At 33.9% G+C, this 21,967-nt stretch overlaps 1 protein-coding gene across 5 annotated transcripts in view; it reads left to right on the top strand.

Moving 5' to 3' along the window:
- Window positions 1-14,355, top strand: part of ERBB2IP (erbb2 interacting protein) — a 106,600-nt gene extending 92,245 nt beyond the window's left edge. Inside the window, exons 22-27 of one of the 5 annotated variants that reach the window (XM_004678248.2) lie at window positions 3,159-3,302; window positions 5,671-5,790; window positions 7,959-8,168; window positions 9,175-9,267; window positions 9,728-9,802; window positions 11,405-14,355. In XM_004678248.2, the coding sequence (XP_004678305.2) occupies window positions 3,159-3,302; window positions 5,671-5,790; window positions 7,959-8,168; window positions 9,175-9,267; window positions 9,728-9,802; window positions 11,405-11,512 (750 nt within the window). In that variant the 3' untranslated portion in view covers window positions 11,513-14,355. The remainder of the gene's footprint in view (window positions 1-3,158; window positions 3,303-5,670; window positions 5,791-7,958; window positions 8,169-9,174; window positions 9,268-9,727; window positions 9,803-11,404) is intronic. The other 4 variants (XM_012721904.1, XM_012721905.1, XM_004678250.2 and 1 more) reach the window with 4 other exon arrangements.
- The last annotated feature ends 7,612 nt before the right edge of the window (window positions 14,356-21,967 follow it).

Below are 21,967 nucleotides of genomic sequence, written 5' to 3'. Positions count from 1 at the left end.
TTTCTTTTTATTTGTCTCAGTTATTGTACTACCATCTTCTTAATGAGAATCATTTCATTCATTTAAAGTAATTGAATAAGGGCCTCCCTGGTACCATAGGAGTTAAAGTCTCAGTGCTGTCTGTCAGGTTATTATCAGCTACTATTGTATGAGTTAGATCTCTGGCCAGGAGCTGACCCACATGGCATAATCAGACCTCTTCTGTCTCAACCTGTTGTATATTTCAGTACATTTCATTAGATCTGTCTGTTCTGCTCCCCTCTCTGCCTCTGGTGAATCTTCTCATCCTGCTGCACCTCTGACCTACATCCCAGTTCTTTTTTTTTTTCTTTTTTAAGATTAATTTATTTATGCATGTAAGAACTGGGGTACAGGCCAGAGGTGCAGGGTGCAAGAGGATTCACCAGAGGCAGAGTGGGAAACCAAACTGGCAGATGTACTGAAATACACTGTTGAGGGGAGCAGCAGGTGGGACAGGAGAGATCTGTCATGCCATGTGGGGCATCCCTCTGGCTGGGGATCAAACTTGTGCTGCTGTGGCTGAAGATAGCTTCTTACTTCTGTGCTTTGACCCATTGCATCACCAGTGGGGTTTGTATCTCAGTGCTTATATGAATAAATAGGTCAAAAATCCTCTTAAAATTTTTTTTTCAATATTTTTGATGCTGATGTATAATCTGTAAGTTGAAAAATTGACCATGTGTATTTTAATTTTATTTCTCTTAGTGCCCACTGTTATTTAAATAGATGCTTTCTTACATATTTGAAACATTTTAAAAACATCAAATATGCTTCTAGAAGTTTTTGGAAATGTTATTTATCAAAATTGCTATCTTGTATGGATTAATGCTCTATTAGATGTGAGAATCAGAATATATGGACATCATAAGCATATTGAAAGTGCTTCATAAACACCGCTAATTACTTATTTTACTAATAACAGCTTTAATGACTTAGACACTAAGCTTGAAGACATGTTGGTCAAAATTGTAGAGGATGGTGGAAAATCTCTATTTGATACTCTGTATCTTCTCTTTTCCTCAGACATACTTCTGCTGGCATTTTAAGTTTTCCATGGGGTCTCACAATGCCTATATAGCACAGTATCTTTGAGAAAAGTACCCAATCAAAAATTGATACTTTGGGACCTCCTTGATGGTGCAGGGGTTAAGTCTCAGTGCTAGCTAGCCAGCCATTATTGCATGAATTTGATCCCCAGCCAGGGAGCTGACATAGCCTGTCTGCTCCGGACCTCTCCTATCTGGGCCACTGCTCCCCAGCAGTGTACTTCAGTGGATCTGCCTGTTCCACTTCCCACTTTGTTTCTCGTGAATGCTCTCATCCCCTGCACCTTGGCCTGTACCCAAGTTCTTATATGCATAAGTAAATGAATCTTTAAAAAAAATACATTAAGCACTCCTTACCCTCTCAACTACATACTAACTTCTGTGTTCCTTTGTTTCTACAGTAATTAACATATAAGTAGTGCCAGGGACATGGGCCTACCTATTAATTGGGTTCTGCACAATGTATTGATACATTGTGAGAAGATGGCAACCTTACTGTGCACAAGCCTGAATTCAAAACTACACTTGTTAGTCAGTGAATATTTATAAAAACCTCATCTGTGTTCATAGATCCTCACAGAATTAAAAACAATCTTAGTATGATAAAATGCCATCTATTACACGTGACTGTGTACTTATGTGTGTGTGTATGTGTAAGTTTTTTAACTTTTACGTTATAATCAAATGTTTACAGAACCTCTGGTTTGCGCCTGTCAAATCCTGTTTTTGTGAACAAAGTTTGGGAAAGTATACAGCTGGCCTATTAGATTTAGATTTTTCTTTAGTTATGACTTTTTAGAATCTGCAAATTAATAATGTGCACACTAATTTTATAGGCTCTTTTCATTCTGGAATGCCATATTTAATATTGGTGTTATTAGAAAACAACGTCATTATCTAGAGAAGGTACAAACTCCCCAAAATAGCACAGAAATGTTTGTGATGGTATTTCTGTAGGAATAAATGAGGAAATTAGATCAGACTGCATTTTTTTATTGAATGGACAGAATTAATGATTAAGGATTCATATAAACTTACTCTGAGAAGATTTTATTGGTGGTTCTTAAAATTTAAGCAGTAAAAGCAACCACTACTAAAAGTAACCTGTAACATATATTTACTGTAATGGGAAAAGTTTTGCATACGGATTTTCTAGTTTGAGATTTTTTCTGTTACGATACTTTCTAATATGATTGAATTATTTAAAGAGTAAAAGTTTTGATTATAAGTATCCAACAGTGTAAAAAAGAACAGATTTATCGATTTTTAATATATTAACACAAAGTATATAGCTGCATACAATACATCCTACAGGCAAAGAGAGGTGGAAGGGAAAAAAGAACTAGTTGAGATCTGTTAATAAATACAGAAGTAGAGATGATTCATATTTGCTGCCAAATTATAACTCCTAATACTAAGAATAACTAATGAAAATAATGGCTGGGACCCTTGTCATCTATTTCCAGGGCTATAGAAAAGCCAATACAACCATCCACAGTGGGTGGAACTGTATATTATGTGAGGTTTTCTAAAAGACGTATTTTTAAATGTAGAAGATAACTTTTTTAGGAAATGCAGTGTCCAAAAACCAGGTTCTTATTTATTGCAAATATATTTTGTGTTATATTTCTGTTTAAATTATCCATTTTATTTAATAATATTAATAACATAAAATGAAACAGACTCTAGAACTTCATTGTGACTAAAAAATAACTGATTATTGCTAAAGTTCATAGAGAAATTAGCATGTATTCCAAATATAACCACACACACACGTTTTCTGACAAAGTTCAAATAAAATGTGGTAGGACTTAAGGAAGTAATAGTATTATAAAAGCAGTTACATATTTCTACCCTCTTTGGTGTTCAAACATGTGAATGGTTGTATTTACATGTTATTTATGTGTATGTGTTGTCATGCCAGTTGTATGATAAATAGTGCCAATTTCTTTTAGTGGCACTGACAGTTTAGTCTTGCATGATATTTCTGAGTGGTACTAGTTTGCCTGTAAATACTTCTGTGTAATAACAAGTCTTGTGAATTTTGCATGCTACACTAATCTCTGTTAAATCTGTCCCCTCTTTATTCAGAACATGCTGTCAAGGTCCTTTAATTCCAATTTTACTGCTGTAAGCAGCTTTCACTATGGCAGCTCTAGGGATCTGCATGGCAGCCAAGGCAGTCTTGCCTTGAGTGTTGCAGACGGAAGAGGTTCTGGTGGGCACATTTTTCGAGTGAGTACCTGTAGTAGACCAGCACTTTTAGTCATAGAACAGGGGGGGGATCCCCAACTTTTATTAACATTTTTTTAAAATACATTTTTACTGTGGATTTGATACCTGTTTACCTTCCAGTTTCTCCATGGCTTAGATCTAAACTTAGGTCTAAAACTTTCTGCAAAGCTGATTTGGTCTTCATATCTAAGTTTCTTGATAATAGTAGTAACGGTTGAGACGCTTTGTAAATATTACCATCATTTGCAATATTTCAATATTAATATTAACTTTGCTCTTCCTAATGCAAGGTTTTGAGACTGTGCTATATATAATATTCAGATGGATTATAGTGAAGGACAAGGTTCTCTTTCTCTTGGCAAATAACATTCTGCCTGGAACTAAGTTTCATCATAATTCACTGAATATGATTAAATGTGAAGCTGGAGAAGCTATAATAAATACCAGTGAAAAAGCAAAACCCAGAGCTTTTATTAAGTACATTTCTGCATAATCATCAGTGGAGATGAGCAAAGGATTATTCTTTTAATGATAGTTAAGAGTAGGGAATAAGAATAGCAGAGGCAGAGGGAAAAGAACAACATAACTCTTGTTTTAAAGTTTTTCTCTATAGCTAACTTGATGTAGCATGATGTTTAAACAAACATTTCTCTTCCCCCTCTGCTTTCATCCTTGAAAGACCTTTTTCCCTTCATAATCTTATTTTAACCCTTCCCAGTAGTTTTATTTCCACATTGATTTTTGTTTACTTTGCTTTTTTCTGAGCCTCTCCACATCTCTCTCTATCCCCTTTTTAATGTACTCCTGGCTCAGCTTTTTTATGTTCTAGGAGCAGTCTCCTAAAATTCTCTTTGTTCTGGCTATGCCATACCTGCCTTGCTCTGCCTTCTGTTATCTGCCACCATTTGGTTTCTATGCCGTATTAAAGTGGCAGCAATCATTTTGAAATAGAGAGGATAATAATGACAGTTAAACTTTGCATTTCTGGCACTCATTCCAGCTGAAGCCACAGAGTAACGACTGGAGTCTTTGATTAGCTCAGGGATAATCTTTATAATCTTCTAAAATAATTATTTATTCAAGGTTCTTGTACAGTAATTATTTTTTGCACATTCAAGTCTAAATAAACATAGTTATATTCAGACTAGAATTTTAACTTCAAACTGAGCAGAATTGTTTATTAGGCATTCTGAATGTTCATCTCAAAAAGGGAAGAGAGAAAATAAAGTTTCATTGCCTAAATATACAGAATTGGATCAAATCACATTTAAATTTGCTAAGCCATGGTTTGAACTTGTAAGTAACTGCATGTGGTAGGTCTAGTGCAGATTAAGATTAAATTATGTACCTTTACTTTTATATGGATCCTCTGGTACAGCACAGTGAAGTAGAGCTGAGGTGATTTTCAACATAATGGTATTGTTTGCATATCTACATAACTAGCCCTGCTGTTTGAAAGTAATAATAGTCCTATTACATTTTCTTGTGTTGTCTAAAATATAGCTAATTTAAAACTAAAATTTAAAATACAGTTTATAACTAAATTAGCTATTTTTCTTCCCAGCATGTTTATAAGGAATATTCAGATAAGAAGATGTTGAGTGTATTTATTTCTAATGTTACGAATATGGTAAATTATAACATAAGGATACCTGTTTGGTGATAAAAATATGAACTCTAAGTTTAAAATATTACTAACAAGTACTTTTGAAATATTAAGCTAATGTTAGTATGATAGCATTAAGCTAAAGCAATTTTTAAGTGTATTGGTATTGCTCATCACTAAAAAGAAGTTCCTGGGTGATAATGTGCTGTTAAAAAAGTAGCAATTGGTTGGTTGTTTCTAAACAAAAAAGTTTGTAGTATTCAATGAGGATGTATTTTAGTTGCTGTTAAAATTTAGTACTCCTAATTTTGATTAATAACTAAATTTATTGCATAAAATGTTAAACATTATATATCAGAATAAGTAAAAGCATTATAAAGAAATAACAGTGTACATTGTTCCATACTTTTCACACATTACAAGAAAAAACCCTTGGCTATGGTACAGACACATTTAAAGGTACTATTTCCCCAGTTTTTTTTTTTTATATATATAATTAACATGTAATATTGTATTAGTCTAGGTTACATATCATAGTCATTTGATGTACATATATTTTGAAATGGTTATCACAATGAGTTTACTAAGAGCCATCATAAAAAGTATTAAAGATGATGGCAGTTACATTGTTAACATATGATTTGGCTCTTCATTTTTCTATTACTGACTATATTTTCCTAACCTCCTCTCAAGTGTCATCATCATTTCGGTTTCACATCTGAAAGATCATTATTTGTTTACTTTCTATTTCCTCATTTGAAGCATCCTCAGACATCCTGTCCAGGAGATCCTTGTCAAGATGATATATTCATTTCAGGACAGCAGAACTACTCTTCAGCTACACTTAGTAACAAAGATGTTCCTCCAGACAGCTTGATGAAAGTAGGTGGTTAGGAAATAAAGTATTATCTGTGAGCTCACTGTATTTTATAATTTTAAACTAAAAGTCATACATTTTACCACTGAAAATACTTTTAAAATGATGTCTTCCTTTTGATTAGTAGCCTTTTAATAATTAAAAAATAAGTAGCATTTAAATCTTATTTCCTTTTTCATCAATTCTGTGATTTTTTTCTTCCCCACACCAGAATCACTATTACTGGTTTTGGATTTCTGTAGTGCCATTATTTATTTATCATTTGAATCAGAGGATTTTGGCATTGAGATGGACTTGTCTTAAGTTCTTCATTTGAAGATGTTAGGCACTTAAAAGTACTTTAACCTTGAAAACTTGTATATGGTTTTGTAAAGGAAGCATCTCTCTTTTAGATGTTACTTTCCTGTCATCAGTGCAGAAAGCTAATTCTTTACTGTTCGTTCTCAGAACTAATTCTACACCACTGGTAGAATCAGATATAGTTAAGAAGTAGAATTATATAGTAGAATTATTATTTTATAAAAAAAATTATTCTTGAGAGTAGGGACCCAACCACATAAGTTCATATAAATTGTTTTATTTTCACCTTCTGTTTTTCTTGAAACTAAATCTGTTAGTTTTTGTTTTGTTTTGTTTTTTTCTTGTTAGTATCTATTTTGTGGTTTAGGTTACTGAGTTTATTTTATGCTTTTTAGTTTTCTGAACCATATGCTAATTGTAGCTTAATGTATTCCATGTATGTGTTTAACATTGATGTAGCGTTATGAGACACAGTGAAGTGTCTAGGTATTAGGGATCCTTAAAGATAGATCAGAAATAATTGTTAACTGGAAAATTCTACCCAAGGGATAGATATGGGACAAGTAGTACAAATATGGAGGAAAGTACTACTTACAGAGAAGTAATAAAATAACACAACCATTTAAGTACTCCTTAAGTAGTAACCAATTCATAAGTTAAAAAAAAAAAAACAGGTAAAAGGTACAGGGGTAATACAGTAACCTCATTCTTATTCTCTTCTAATAACATAGAGTAATATCATCTTTGTATCCTGTCATGAGACACCCCCATATATATGTCCATAGCCTTTTGAATAGTATGATGAGCGAGTTTTTAAATAAAAATCTTTCTCACCAAAGCCAAACTTTTCGTCTTTCATGAAGGTTTATATGAGTGAACATTTAACGATTATCTGAATTTTTCCAAAACTTTTGCTTTTGAATAATTTTTTTAGAAAATGGGACCCAAAAACTTCTCTCATAATTGTTCCTGTAATTTCCATCCAGTTGAGTCCACCCTCTTGGTAATAATCAACAATGAAGTTTTAAATGATTGAATTGCTTAAATATTTCTTCTGAAAGATCTCCAAATATTTGTAATGCAGATATGTAAACTCTTATCTTTCAGATAGAGTTTTCACACTGAGAGAAGTAAGCTATTAATCACATTACTACAAAGGTGATTTTGAGTCTTAAAATTCAATCCCTAAGAAATAAGAACATTAAAGCAAAGCAGTTGTCTAGCAGCCACAAAATAATAATATTTGGTGTTTTATTTAGTTGGTGAAAAGTAAAACAGAAGTTAAGGTTTAATTTTTGTTATTAACATTATATGGGATTTGTATTTAGAAAGTTTAAAAATCACTAATCCATACAGGGAATAAATCAGTTTTAGGCTTCTTAATTCTAGAAAGAAAGGTAAAAAATAAACTCAGAATAGGAAAAAATTCTACTACAATATTAATTGCTTTTGTTCTAAAGAAAAACATCAGCAAATGCATATTTTATTTTAATGTGTGTATAAGATGAGGAAAGATACCATTGAATGAACTTACTTAAATTTTAAAATTATGGCATGAATACCATTTTAACATTTGGTTTCTTAAGAGATTATTCCTAACAGGGAAGCAAATAAGTTAAAATACAAATATGATTTACTTTTATTTGAAAGTTTTAAAGACTGAATCTGTCAACAAAAGCACTTACATAGATTTAGACTTGAGATTATCAATAGCTTTTTTTTTTTTCCTTTAGAAGTATGAAATTAGGGAAAAACAGTGTAGGTGACATTATATTGTATGATTTAGATTGTTACTGATGCTTTTAATAAAGTCCATATTTTTGTGTTAACACATTATGATTGGTCATTTTAAGACACTTCATGTTTTTCTTAGATGCCTTTGAGTAATGGACAGATGGCCCAGCCTCTCAGGCCTCAGGCAAATTATAGTCAAATACATCACCCCCTTCCTCAGGCAGCTGTGGCAAGGCACCCCTCTAGAGAACAACTAATTGATTACTTGATGCTGAAGGTGGCCCACCAGCCTCCATATACACAGCCCCATTGTTCTCCTAGACAAGGCCATGAACTGGCAAGGCATGAGGTAAGAATAATCAAGAATATTTGAAATATGAGACTAATGAACTTTAGGTTATTATCAGCAATAAATCCATAGAACTTTAATGTAGATTTTATTGTTTTGTTTTGAATTTTGGTTTCATGTTATGTTGGGCATGACTATGTTCCCTCCTTTTATCTGCCAGTCCTGATTAATTAATTGGTACAGGATTTAGTATTTGGGGCATGATCTTACTTTCTAAGGTGGTAGTTTTTCCAGAACTCATTGATACTCTAGTAATCAAACCTCCTTCATGGATACACTTAATAGAATATAAGTCAAAGACCATTAAACTTGAGTGGAATATTATGATTTACTGTTACTTTACACACAGGTTTTGAAATTTGTCTATGGACTCCATAATACTTTAAAAATCAAATCTTGAAAGGATTTTAAAATTTACTAGTCATATATTTTGCTAATATACTATTGATGAAATAACATTAGAAATTTAGGTAGAGGATAAATAAATCATTTTGAGTGAATCTCTGGGGAAAAGGTAATATTTTGTAACAATTTTAATTCTTGCATCCTTTCTGTAACTTGGTTATAAAAAAATTACCATTGAATCATTAATACCAACTTCAGGGAGCATGTAAACAGATTCAAGGAGTTAATATAATAAAAATATTGGAGAGATACTGTGTGATTTAGATACATAACAAATAAAAAATGATAATAAAAATACATGTCTTGTATGTATATTGTCATTAAAATCCATATTTAAAAATATGATGTGTGGTCAGCATTAATCAGTTGCCTATCATAAGACAAAGAGTAAGTTAGGAGCTTTGCTTTATAATACCAGTTATGCCTTTAACTCACTAACTAATTAACATTCTGTGTTAACAGTTTCACTTTATCTGCTGGAATATTTTACATGTAGTTATTTTGTGTGTGCTTGAATTTAACAGTATTTTTAAAAACTTAATGCTGTATTTTTTTCTGAGATAGTAATAATTATTTATTTAATTTTCATATATTAACTCAGATTCGAGTGAGGATTGAAAAAGATCCAGAACTTGGATTTAGCATATCAGGAGGTGTTGGGGGTAGAGGAAACCCATTCAGACCTGATGATGATGTGAGTTTTGTGTATATATCTTTGAAATACCCATAAAGTTTTTCTCTTCTAATTTAATACCTCATATATAAGTAAAAATATAATATATTTATGTAAGAATAGATTGATGACACCTTTATGATTTCTTTCTAAATGGTGTTTTCTTATGTGACCAAAATAATTGAGAATAAAGTTCACTAAAAATTTAAATGTTAATATTATGAAGTTATCTTAATTTTCTGCACATTTATTCAGCTAACATTTCCACTTTAACAGAGGTCTGTATATTCATGTCCGGTTACTGGTGACAGAAACAACATTTGGTTTGTCAAGTGCTTTTCAGAAAAGACATAGAGAATAGTACCACAATTCAAATGTTTACATAATGTGAAAGAGAAGCTTTCTCTTTGGTATTATGTTGCTTACATGTACTGTTTTCCATTAAGTAATTACGTTTTGTTTTTTTTTTTGGTTGTTTAAGGGTATATTTGTAACAAGGGTACAACCTGAAGGACCAGCATCAAAGTTATTGCAACCAGGTGATAAAATTATTCAGGTAACCAAGATTTATCTTTTTTTTTTCAATATTTTTCATATTCTAATATCTGCCTCCTCATCGAGAAAAAATTAAGCATATTCTAATATCTGCCTCCTCATCGAGAAAAAATTAAGTGCCATGGGCCTTCCCTGGTGGCACAGAAGGTTAAAGCACAGCACTAAAAAGCTAAAGCCACTTCAGCATGAGTTCGATCCCCACTCTGGAGGTGATCCACATGGCTCAGCAGACTTTTCCTGACCTGCCTGCTGCTCCCCTCAGTAGTGTTCTTCGTCAGTCGGCCTGTTCTGCTCCCCACTCTCTCTGGTGAATCCTCTCACTGCTCCTACACCTCAGACCTGTACCCTAGTTCTGTATGCATCAATAAAAATTAATCTTTAAAAAAAAAAATTTGAGTGCCAGATTTGAAAATAATCATTTTATGAAGTTTATCTTTAAATATTTGTGAATGAAAACTGGCCTTTTTAGAAACTATCCTCTAGTACTTTTGTAGTTTAAACTATTCCCACTGTCTACCTTGGAAAATCATACTGATGTGTTTGATGTATTATAGCCTTTTTAGTTAAATTCAGGCATATTTACTTTAACATTTTTAGGAAATTAGAATGCCCCCCCTTTTTTAAAAAAAAAATTTATGTATGCATACAGAACAGAGGTGCAGGGGAGGTGAGAGGAGTCACCAGAGACAGAGTGGAGAGCAGAACAGGCAGATCAACGAAGTACACTGCTGAAGGGAGCAGCAACTGGGTCAGGAGAGGTCTGCTGCCCCATGTGGATCACCTCAAGGGCAGGTGGGGATCGAACTCATGCTGAAGTGGCTTTAGCTTCTTAGTGCTGTGCTTTAACCTGCTGTGCCACCAGGGAGGGCCCAGAATGCCCCTTTTAGAGGAAGTCTGTCATACAGGAAATGGAGAACACTTCAAAGTTTGGGGAACCTCCTTATTTTCCCATGCTTCCTCCTTTTCTCTCTTGAGTTATTCGTTTTACCTAACCTTACTATGAACACTGTCTTAGAAAGACAAATCTGTCTCTCTACTTCCTACTCTTTTCTTCCCATCCTCCTTTCTTGCCACATACACTCATTCATGCAACTTTATTTAATACACTCTTATTTTGCTAAACCATTTGGAACTTATGGTTTCAGTTTGGGGACTATTAACATACTATATTTTCCATGTCTGGGTTTTCTCTTCTCTGAAGTGAGATGGTGAAAGAATCTTCTGTGTTATGAGCATTTCGAAGCATAGTATTCTTTTGATCTAAATAGTGTTCTATAGCTACAAGGCATGGAAAGCCTCGGCTTCACCCTCTGCTACCCTTGCAACTTGGTGCCCTCTGTTTCAAACATACACATCATAGCTGATATTCTTAGACTAGTGTAGCAATTTGGGGTGCTATAAATGTGGACAAAATAGAGGTTGCTGCATCCCACTTTCAGAGATTTTATTTCTGTAAAATGTTGGGTATAATGCCTAGGATTCTGTTGTTTTAAACTGCTTAAATGATTTATTTTTGTCAGATTTGTGGACTATGTGGCAGAAATTTAAATGCACAAATGCAAATATGAAATATCTTTGTTAAAAGCATTTTTCTTTCTTTTAGGCTAATGGCTACAGTTTTATCAATATTGAACATGGACAAGCAGTATCCTTGCTAAAAACTTTCCAGAACACAGTAGAACTCATCATTGTACGAGAGGTTTCCTCATAAGCTTTGTGGACAAAAAGAGGGGGAAGACAGCAAGACGTATTGAAAGATACTGCAGGGGAAATTAATATTTTGACTATTTTTATATATAAAGAACTCAAAAAATTATGTTCAAATTTGTACATTAATGAAATAACAGAACTTGTGGTTAGAGGGAAAGAACCACTGTACAGTATATAGGAGAGACTGTTGAATTCATACCATATGAAACTTCCTGTTAGGTTTTTAAGCATAGCAATCAAGGCTACAAAAACAAGTATATGTTGTTTTTGTATAGATTGTAGGTTTATTTTTGGATTTCATACACAAGACTGAAATCTGTAAAAGGCTCTAATTAGCCTTGATTGTAGCCCAGAGACTGATGGCAGAGCTATCTGTCTCACAGCTTTTATGCCCTTATTTTTATTCAACAGGTATTAAAGTTTTTCCGCTAAAACAACATTTTTATTTTAATGTGGGCAAGAGATTTGGAGTGTTGGCTTCTGCTATGTGCATATTGAATTGATGAGTGAGTAGGTGAAGGTGGTGCTGGTGGGTTCACTTTCCAAGGCCAAGTGAAAACAGTTAATCTATAAAAATCTAGAAGCAAAGAATGAATACACAGCTGTCTGTTAATGTGCTTTTATTACTAGAATAATGCAATAAAAATGTAATGTCTTTTTAAAGAAATAAAAAAAGATAATTGTATTTTATGAGTTCTACAGGATCTGTTCTTGTCATAGCCATTGACTGTACATTTGCTATTACTCGTGATTCGATTTTTAATTATTTAGTGACAGGAAGTTTTTAACTCTACTGTAGATTCATGTCCATACATTTTATGTGCTGTGGAAGTCCTCCCTTTTTTTGGCAAATGGTGTACTTGCAATCTGTTTTGCAATTAGTACTCCATTCTAATCTTAACTTGTAATTTTTATTTTAAGCAGCAAACAAAAAACAAAAACGCCAGTTTTACTGATTATGTTGTATAACACAAAATATGAAAAGATACAGGAAAGCCTCTTAATTTTGTTTGATCTCACATTGCCTTGGTTAAGTAAAATGAAACAGTTCGCATGGAGCTAGGAAACCAAAGGTTTGTGAAACAGGCACAATGATAGAGAATTGCTGTGGAGAGACATAGAGCAAAGTGATGGGTCCTTGAAACCTACCAGTGTGTAAACGGTGTTCAAATAAAGGGCTGTTCCTACAAATAACATTAATGTGAACTCGACACTTCAGAGTCTTTAAAGGGTTTCTAAATGTATAAATATAATGGTGTTTTGCGCACCAACTGCCTTTGTTCCTCATTAGTGTAACAATATTTGGTAGATTTATATTAATTTTGCTTATCCAAACCATTAATTTTCTTTTTGTTATGTCTGTGTAACCAAATAAAATTTGAGTAATATGCAATGTATGAACTAATGCATGGTTACTGAACCAGATAAAAGTGCCATAGAAGACCAATAACTGTTTTCAGCGAAGGCTAGCCTGGAGCCTTTCTTTTAATTACTAAGAAAAATAATTTTGAAATTTTAATCTGTTAACGCTTTCTTCTTAAATCTTGTTTTAATTAAGACTTTTATGGGATTAGCAAAACCAGCAATCTGCATTTTTGTAAAAGTGAGTTGGACTTGTTCCTTTATTGCTAGTGAGAGTAGGCAGTATATTAAACAAAAAAATATGTGAACTCAAATATTGCACTTCTTTTAAGATGATAAGAATTGGTTATTGTACTGTATAGTTTTAATAATATTGATTGAAACCCTTTAACAACTCTTTGTAAATTTTAACTAATTTTAGTTGATTTTCAGTACTCTTTACATAGGAATTGATTTTTATGAATATAGTAGAAGAAATGTGCTGTATTTTGATAAAATTCATTTACTGTATGTGTATTGTAATCTCTAAAAAAAGAATGACAAATTTCTTTAAGACAAGCCTCGGTGTTACCTTTATTTGTAGTTTATTTTGGCATTGTAAGATATTTACATGACTTGTATTGACTTTAATAATTTTTCACAGTCACATTCTGCATTTAACAAGGGATACCTAAAGTAGTACTATTAATGACATTTTCAGGTATTTTACCTTGAACCAGATACACACACTATAACTCTGGAAAAGGAAGTAGGCCACAGAAAACAACTGATTTGTCAGTGATTTAGCCTTCATTTAATTGTCTTCATATTGTATGCAATATGACACCTGAAGCAAGGCTTGTATGCACTAGCATTTTACTTTAGCTAATTTAAACATTTTCAGTGTTCTGAATTAAGAAGTTGAAAATTTGTTACTGAAAAGTAATATGATACATGATATAAAACTAAAAGCAAAAAAGTTCTGCACTTAAACTAACAACCACATTTCCTTCTAAATAATGGAAAATGTAAGTTAAATAACAAGAACTCTTAATTAGAACTGTTTCAATAATAATAAATTTCCAAAATTTGAATGGAAGAGTAATAATATTTTTAGTGTCTAAAATTAATTGACCACCCTAAAATTTTAAGCCATTAAAAATAATATACATCTACAGAGTAGATGTATATGGCATAGAATTGTTTATACAAGTAAAGTTTATGCCAATTAAAGTCATCCATTTATCATTCATGAAATTCCAAAATACCCTACATATTTATTTTGTAAATATTTTTCTGACCTCTCTCGGACTACAAGATGTGTATATACTTGAAGATTCTTTTAAACACAATGCCATAGACAGAATTAAAAGTTTAGGTATTAATTTGCTGTTCTTAAAATCCCATTAGCAGCTTTGTGATATTTTTATCAGCATTTTTAAAACATTCCAAATTTTTGTATATACCTAAATTGTTGAAGTAACACAGAAAACAGGTAATAAACAATGCTGTTTAATGTTGTGTGACTTATTTTATGGAATTCAGGATGCGAATGCTCATAAAATGAAGCATACACAACTATTTTCTTTGAGCACTTAAACCCTTGGAATTGTGGGCATGCAGGAAATGTAGTTTACCTTTCCTGTTTCATACATCAGAAGGAAGCCTTTGCGATAGGAAATGTTTTTCAGTTCCAGACATATGAATAGCTAAATATCTAATGGCATTATTCATTCTTTTTGTTGAAATGCTTAATTGCCATTGAAGCAAAAAATAATTTTTGATTCACAAAAGCATTGATAAATACATACATAATTGGTGATGTATGTGGGAACAAGATACCACTTTTCTTTTAGAAGGTAACTTAGATAATGCTGCTAGTTCGTACTTTCAGGTAATTCCCTCTGTATAAGAGAGTTCAGAAAAGGTTTACCGTTTATATATAAAAATGATGTTTATTTAACGCAGGATTTTTAAGCCTAGGGGCATAGTCAAAAGCAGTTTTGGAAAACTCAGGTTTATATATTTTCTTCATGAAGTAATTTGCAAAATCAAAATTTGTAGTCTCCAAAAATGTGTAGTTGTAACATCCAAGCAACTGAGAAACCCATTTTGAACGGGAATGGGTAGCGGAAGCTCCTCAGTAGACTCTCAGGTGTCACTAATGTCAGTAATTTTGGGAAACAAAAGGAGTAGAGTGGATGGGTAACATTTTAATACCATGAAAAGAGAGGGACCAGAGAATTTTACCAAGAAAGGTCAATTTGACCTCAAGGGTGCCTCACAGGAAGAGACAGGATAAAGGATCAAGAAAGAAGAATTCTAAATGGTTTGGGATATTGTATTATACAAAATTGGAGTGCCCTTTGTTTGTTTGTTTGTTTGTTTTTTTTTTAATGCCAGGCAGTGTGCTGTATGGCTCAAAGCAGAAGTGGTCAGTCTGGATGCACAGACTTGAGAGGAAAACAGTATCATTTTGAAGTAGCATTACCTACCCTATTTGGTGTCCTTTGACCACTAGTGTAAAGAGTTTTAGAAAGTGACTTTCTCAGATAAGTTCATACTAAGATGAGAACTATAAAGAAAACACCAGTCAATAATATCTAAAAAATCTATTCCTTCTGAGGAATAAAAACACGGAACTCACAGAACTTACTAAAGCATGTTAATATCTTTATTATTTAAAGTATAATTTACCACAGTAAATTTAGTTCTGAAGACTGAGAAGGATACATCTAAAGAACAAGTCTGAGCTTTTCAGATTTGGATTCCAAAGAATGTACTACAAATGAACTAAGAAATGCAAAACTTAATAAGATGAAAAAATTTCACGTTACAACACAAACCAAAAGCAGTTGGAAAGGAGGGGTGGATACAATGAAGGAGGAAAATTTTTTTAAATTATAGAACTGACATGAAGGCCCTCAGTACCATTCAGTTCACTGATAATTATAAACATGCACATCACTTGAAACCGCAGGTCAGCTCTAGAATACATCCTACAGTGTTTCAAAATACAGAGGAAATTACTTGTAAAGTGAATAAAATTGGATTGGAAAATTTGGATGCTAGGATACAGGTAACACAATATATTAAAAACTTTAACATTATTCAAGTCAGAGGACAAGATGAGATGTTTCAGGAATTAAATGTCTCAAAATTTACCTCCCAGAAAGTCCCTCCAAAATGGAGATATACTAAAAAAAATCTCAAAAGTAGATTTGGGGGACTTCCCTAGTGGTGCAGGGATTAAAGTCTCAGTGCTCTTGGCTATTGCCAGTCATTGCAGCATGGGTTCTTTCCCTGACCATGAACTGGCTCACATGGTGCAGCAGACGTCTCCTGTCTGGCCCTCTGCTCCACTCAACACTATTTCAGTGGATCTGCCAGTTCTGCTACCAACTGTGTCTCTGGTGACTTCTTTCACCCTCTGGCCTACATCCCAGTTCTTGTATGCATAAATGAGATTTTAAAATCTTCAAAGATTTGGGATCCATGAAATAATGTTTACTGGAGTCACATCGTAAAGTAGAAAGAAGAGTAATTAGTATTATAGTAAATAATACCATGGATATAAAGTACTAAATGAGAATTAGACTTTCTAAAAGAAACACATACTGGTTAATTCATACAGAACTGGGGTACAGGCCAGAGGTGCAGGGGTAGTGAGAGGATTCACCAGAGACAGAGTAGGAAGCAGAACAGGCCAACTGACAAAGTGCTGAGGGGAGCAACTGCCACACCATGTGGGTCACCTCTGGGGCTGGGGATTGAACTCATGGTGAAGTGGCTTTAGCTTCATAGGGCTGTGCTTTAACACTCTGCGTCACCAGGGAGGGCCCCCGTATTGGTTAATTTTAAGCTCTAGAAAAATTAAAATTGGATGTTGGGGTGATTATTATATAAAGAATATTTAGCGTTATGGTTATATAAATGCAACAAGCTATAGATTTTTTTGCACAATGATGCAGTTTGACTTATCCAATTTTTAAGTGATGAACATCTTACAATGCCTACTCTTCACTGCTCTTCTGCCACAAACACCACAATGAGTATCTTCCTTCTCATGCCATGTTATGAACCTATGTGAAAATTTCTCTACAGTACATACCTAGAGTATGATTGTTAGGTCATAATTACTATTTCACAAAGTACTGTTTAAGTACTCTCCAGAAAGTCTGCAACAGTTAATACTCCCACTAGGTAGACATGCATCTCATTTTCCCACATATTTGCAAGCAGTATTACTGGCTTTCTAACTATTGCATGTTGGATAAATAAATTTTGATCTTGGTTTAAATTTCATTCTTTTGCTTGCTTATGTGTTTGACAAATGCACTGTTAGCTATCAAGGTTTTACCATTCTGCAAATGTCCTATTTTGCCCATTTTTCTGATTTTTTTAAACATTGAATTATAGAAATTCCTTGTTTACTCTTCATTTTAGACTTTGCAAATACCTTCTCGCAGTCCACATTCTGTTTACCTTTGTTTATGATGTGGCGCCCTTTGAAAAAAAGTAATAGATTTGTATTTATGCTTCATCATCCTTAAATCTTTGCATTGCTGAGCAAAAGCAGTTGCCCCACATATCAACTAGTTATACACATTTATTGTTAACATTTAGATTTTATTCCATCTAGAGTCAACATTGTTTATCATGTAAAAGTAGAGTTATGCTTCATGTTTATATCATCTAAGCCTTTTTCCTTTTGATCTGTTGCACAATATTTATTATATATGAAGTCTCTATCCATATACACTTTCTGAGCTCTCTGTAGTGTCTTTGTAGTTTCTTTATTTTCCTGTACCCAGGTCATATTTTTGTTAAAAAATTTGACTCATTAACATTTTCCTATATTTGCTTTTATGCACCATTTGCTTTTGTACATCTGAACTATTGCAGTGACTAACAAGTTTACCAAATAGAAGAGTCATCTACAGTATTTTTGCACTTCACCTAAAGTATATTAAGTAAAATATGTATTTTTGCACTTCACCTAAAGTATATTAATTAAAATATGTTGGCAATGGAACCAGAACTTAGATTTCTAGCAAGTGCTCAGGTGATGCTGATACATAGTTAACATATCACAATAGTATATTCTGAGTCTATAAACTTTACCCATTGTGTGACATGAAATACTTCATTTTACTAATTAAACCCTTCAATTTGAAGAATTTTCATCATTATAAGGCAAAATCTAGTAGGAATCCCACAGCTACCATTCTCCTGCATTTCTTAAGGATCACTTTCTGAAAAAGTATTCTTGGTTGGCAGAATCCAATAGATACCTTAAGGTCTTTCTTATTACTACCATGTCCCGTGATTAATGGAAAATTATAGCACCCAATTCAGAGAGTTGGTAATGGCTTAGGCCAGGCACAGACCAAAATCAGCTGAACACTAAGTGAACTTGTGGCTAGTTACAGAAATAAGGACTGTCATAGTTGCTTGTTTTGTTATGTTTGTATATATATATATTAACCATTTTAATTCTTGTTTTATAATGCACAGTCATCTCCCTTAAGGTATATAAGTAATATAATTACATAATACTATTTAAGTTACTGAATATCAAAGAAGTGTATACATCATTGAAGATCTTTGTGTCCTTTTCTGGAGATAGAACTAGGGTGTTTTTGATTATATATACAGGTACTTACCTCATGTTATGCAGAAGTATGATTTTGTTATTGTCCTTATTTAGAAGTTAAGTATGGGTTAAGGAGATGTGTAGTGTCATCAAATTGACAAGCAGTGGGGCTGTATTAGTTTCTTTAATGTGTCAGTTTAGCTAGGCAACAGCCCTATGTTACTCAAACTCTTAAGTTGTGGAGGTATTTTGTAGTTAAAGTTCATCATCAGCTATTTTAGATAAGGGAGATAATCCTAGGTGATCTGTGTGAACTTTACTCGATCCTTTGAGGTGGCTTAAAAGTGGAATTGAGGTTTTTTGAAAGAAGAAATGCCATCTGTGGATAAAAGTTTCAGCCTAGAATTTCAGCCTGCCCTCCTCAATGCTCTGCCCTGAGATCTTAGGCTTGCTATGTCAGCCCTCAAGCTTGAGTAAGTCAGTTCATTATAGTAGGTCTCCTCGTATGTGTGTCCTACTGATTTTAACTTCTCTCAACCTAACTGATGTAAGAAGCATATTGCAATAATAACATTCTATAACAATAACATTCTAATTCGTTTATCATATTAATTAATGTGTTGTTCCACAGTAGGAAAATGTTAGTTTATAAAAAAGAGAAGGGCAAATATTTCAATAAGTGTTAAAAATGCATTTGACAAAGTTTAATACTCAAGTATTATTAAGCTAACAAACCTTCTAACTTGAAATTAAATTTAGTAAACTTGAAGTGTAACTGTAGAAGCATTCATACTAAACACATAAGAGTAAAAACCCATCATTACCACCACTGCTTAACATTGTAATGGGAATCCTAGCTGATTTGATTTAAAGTATTAAATAATAAGTAATCTATATACTGGGGAAAAGAACTTATTTTTACATACAATATAATTTACACAAGTTTTCAATTTATGTATTTAACAAAATTTGATTAGAACTATAAAGAGACTTCAGCCATTATGAACTTGGACTAATTAGATTCTCCTTAACTTGGAATTAGGGTGGTGATTCTAGACAGCTAGTTAGGTACTGAACTTGTGTAAACATTGAGAAGACGGGACTAAATTGCTATTGCAGGAATTAAGTTGAAAAGTTAAAAAGAATAGATCCAGAAGGAAACATTACAAAGAAATTAAAAGATTTCCAATTACTGGGTACACTGATAAACCCAATTAATAACCCTGATTCTGGGAGTTTCCTCTAGATCCATATTAAAGTTCTCTCATTTTTTTGCCTGAGCTCATTTGAGTCAAAGGGTTTCTGCTTTGTGCAATGTGGCAATCTCCAAGACACAAAAGTTCCTAAGATAATCAGTACCCTTGAGTGGAGCTCTTAAACCAGGGGTAACCAGTAATTTTAAATATGGACCATTTGTTGATCTTTGGCAATAAGATCTTGCCTCCTGTATCTCAGTTTTTCTCAAGCCCTGAAATAATGAGAGCAAAGGGGAACTGGATAGAGTGGCCCATTTTCACCACAAGTAGAGCAAAATGCTTTAATGCAAAATTTATTATATAGCTCATGGAAACGCTTCAGGTTAGACTAGATAGTTTCTTTCTAGGTATACACATTTCCCAGTAAAGATACAACGTGGTGGGCTGAATTCTAACATGGCCTACACAGTTCTTCACTCTGATGTAAAATACTAAGTAATCCCAACCCTTGAGTACAGATGAAGCCTGCGACTTGCTTCTAATCAACAGAATATAGCCAATGTGAAGGGACTCTATGGGTGTAATTAAGATACCTAATCAGCTGACTGTGTATCAGAAAGATGATTCTGTGTGGGTCCAACCTAATCCAATGAAACCTTAAGACAGGGGTCAAACTTAGGTGATGTTGGCAAAATCTGGAATAAGAAACCCCCGATCTTTATTCCTCCATGAAGACATAGAATTAGTAATATATGTAACAGCTACACAGAGTAATTCCTGTACCTTGGCAGTGCAAAGCTAATCCTCATAGGAAGATTTGAGCTCCTCATGCTAGCTAGCATGATGGAAGGAATCCCAATTCACCTCTATTATGAGGGCGAAACAGGAGTAGAACATACATCCAACATTTGGATTCACAGAGTAGACTGAGGGATGGCTTGCTAGAGCCCAAGCTCTAACATGAATGAGGTGCAAAGCTGGAGGCATAAGGGTCGACATGCTCAAAATATACTTGAGTCTGCAGTACCAGAGATAGACATTAGATGGGGCTCCAGTACTACTGCTTATTATCATACCAGCCAGTCAGAGTATTGCAATATCTGAGAGGTCCTAGGTGGCAGTCAGCAAACTTCTCTAGTTAATAGGGTATACACATAAGCTCAGAGATAATGTATCTACAGAGAAGGCTTTAAGAGCTCTCTAGAATACCAAGCCATGTTAGTAGGGAAAATCCTTATATGAAACCAGGTTGACAATCTCAGAGGTGTGACTAATATATCAAATGCTAAAATCCCAACAAGAAACAGACATGCTACATTCAAAGGAACAACAATCTCCGCAATGTGATCCTAAAGAAACATACATAAATTGCCAGGCAAAGAATTCAAAAGTAACATTATAAGGAAGCCACAGACAACACAACTAACTGCAGTAAAAATGATGCTTGAGGGGCCCTCCCTGGTGGCACAGTGGTTTAAAGCCCCACACTAAGAAGCTAAAGCCATTTCAGCACAAGTTCAATCCCAGCCCCAGAGGTGACCCACATGGCATGGCAGACCTCTCCTGACCCGCCCACTGCTCCCCTCAGCAGTGTACTTCATCAATCTGCCTGTTCTGCTTCCCACTCTGTCTCTGGTGTTTCCTCTCACCGCCCCTGCACCTGTGGCCTGTACCCCAGTTCTGTATGCATAAATAAATAAATAAATCTTTTTTAAAAAATGATGCTTGAATAAAATCAGGTTATAGAGATAAAAACGATGAAGGAAAAACAAACAGTTCTGAAACTGAAGAATGTAATAAGACTTTAGAATAGTCTCTAGAGTTACTCAAACATAGACTTGACCCATCAGAAGAAAGAATCTACAAATTTATAGACAGGATTTCAAGGTAAGGCAGAGGAGGAAAAAAATGAAGACAAAGTCTGAAGCACTTATGAGATACCACTAAGCAGAGCATTTTACATTACTGGAAAACAGGAAGAGAGAGAACCATTTTAGGAAATAATGGACTAAAACTCCCAAATTTGACAGAGACAGCTTTGACCAGCTGGAACAATGGAGCTCTCCAGCAATAGCCCCTGGTCACTCCACCCTCGCTGACATCCCTGAGACCATCTCACATGCATGTCCCCCACACATGTACATTCTCTATATACTTGCCCACCTTTGTACCTGATTTCAGTAAATACAAGATTGCCTTTGGGCAGGGAGTGCACATTACTTCCCGTGTAGTATCTGGACTTCTCATTGCTACTTGTGGACTTTGAGGAATCGCTCTCATCACCCTTGGCTCTTAACACTGCCACCTGGCTAGGTGACAACTT

Source organism: Condylura cristata, unplaced genomic scaffold (genome assembly GCF_000260355.1).
Source record: "Condylura cristata isolate star-nosed mole 26May11 unplaced genomic scaffold, ConCri1.0 scaffold00007, whole genome shotgun sequence".
Taxonomy (NCBI): domain Eukaryota; kingdom Metazoa; phylum Chordata; class Mammalia; order Eulipotyphla; family Talpidae; genus Condylura; species Condylura cristata.
This window is presented reverse-complemented; position numbering and strand designations above follow the sequence as displayed.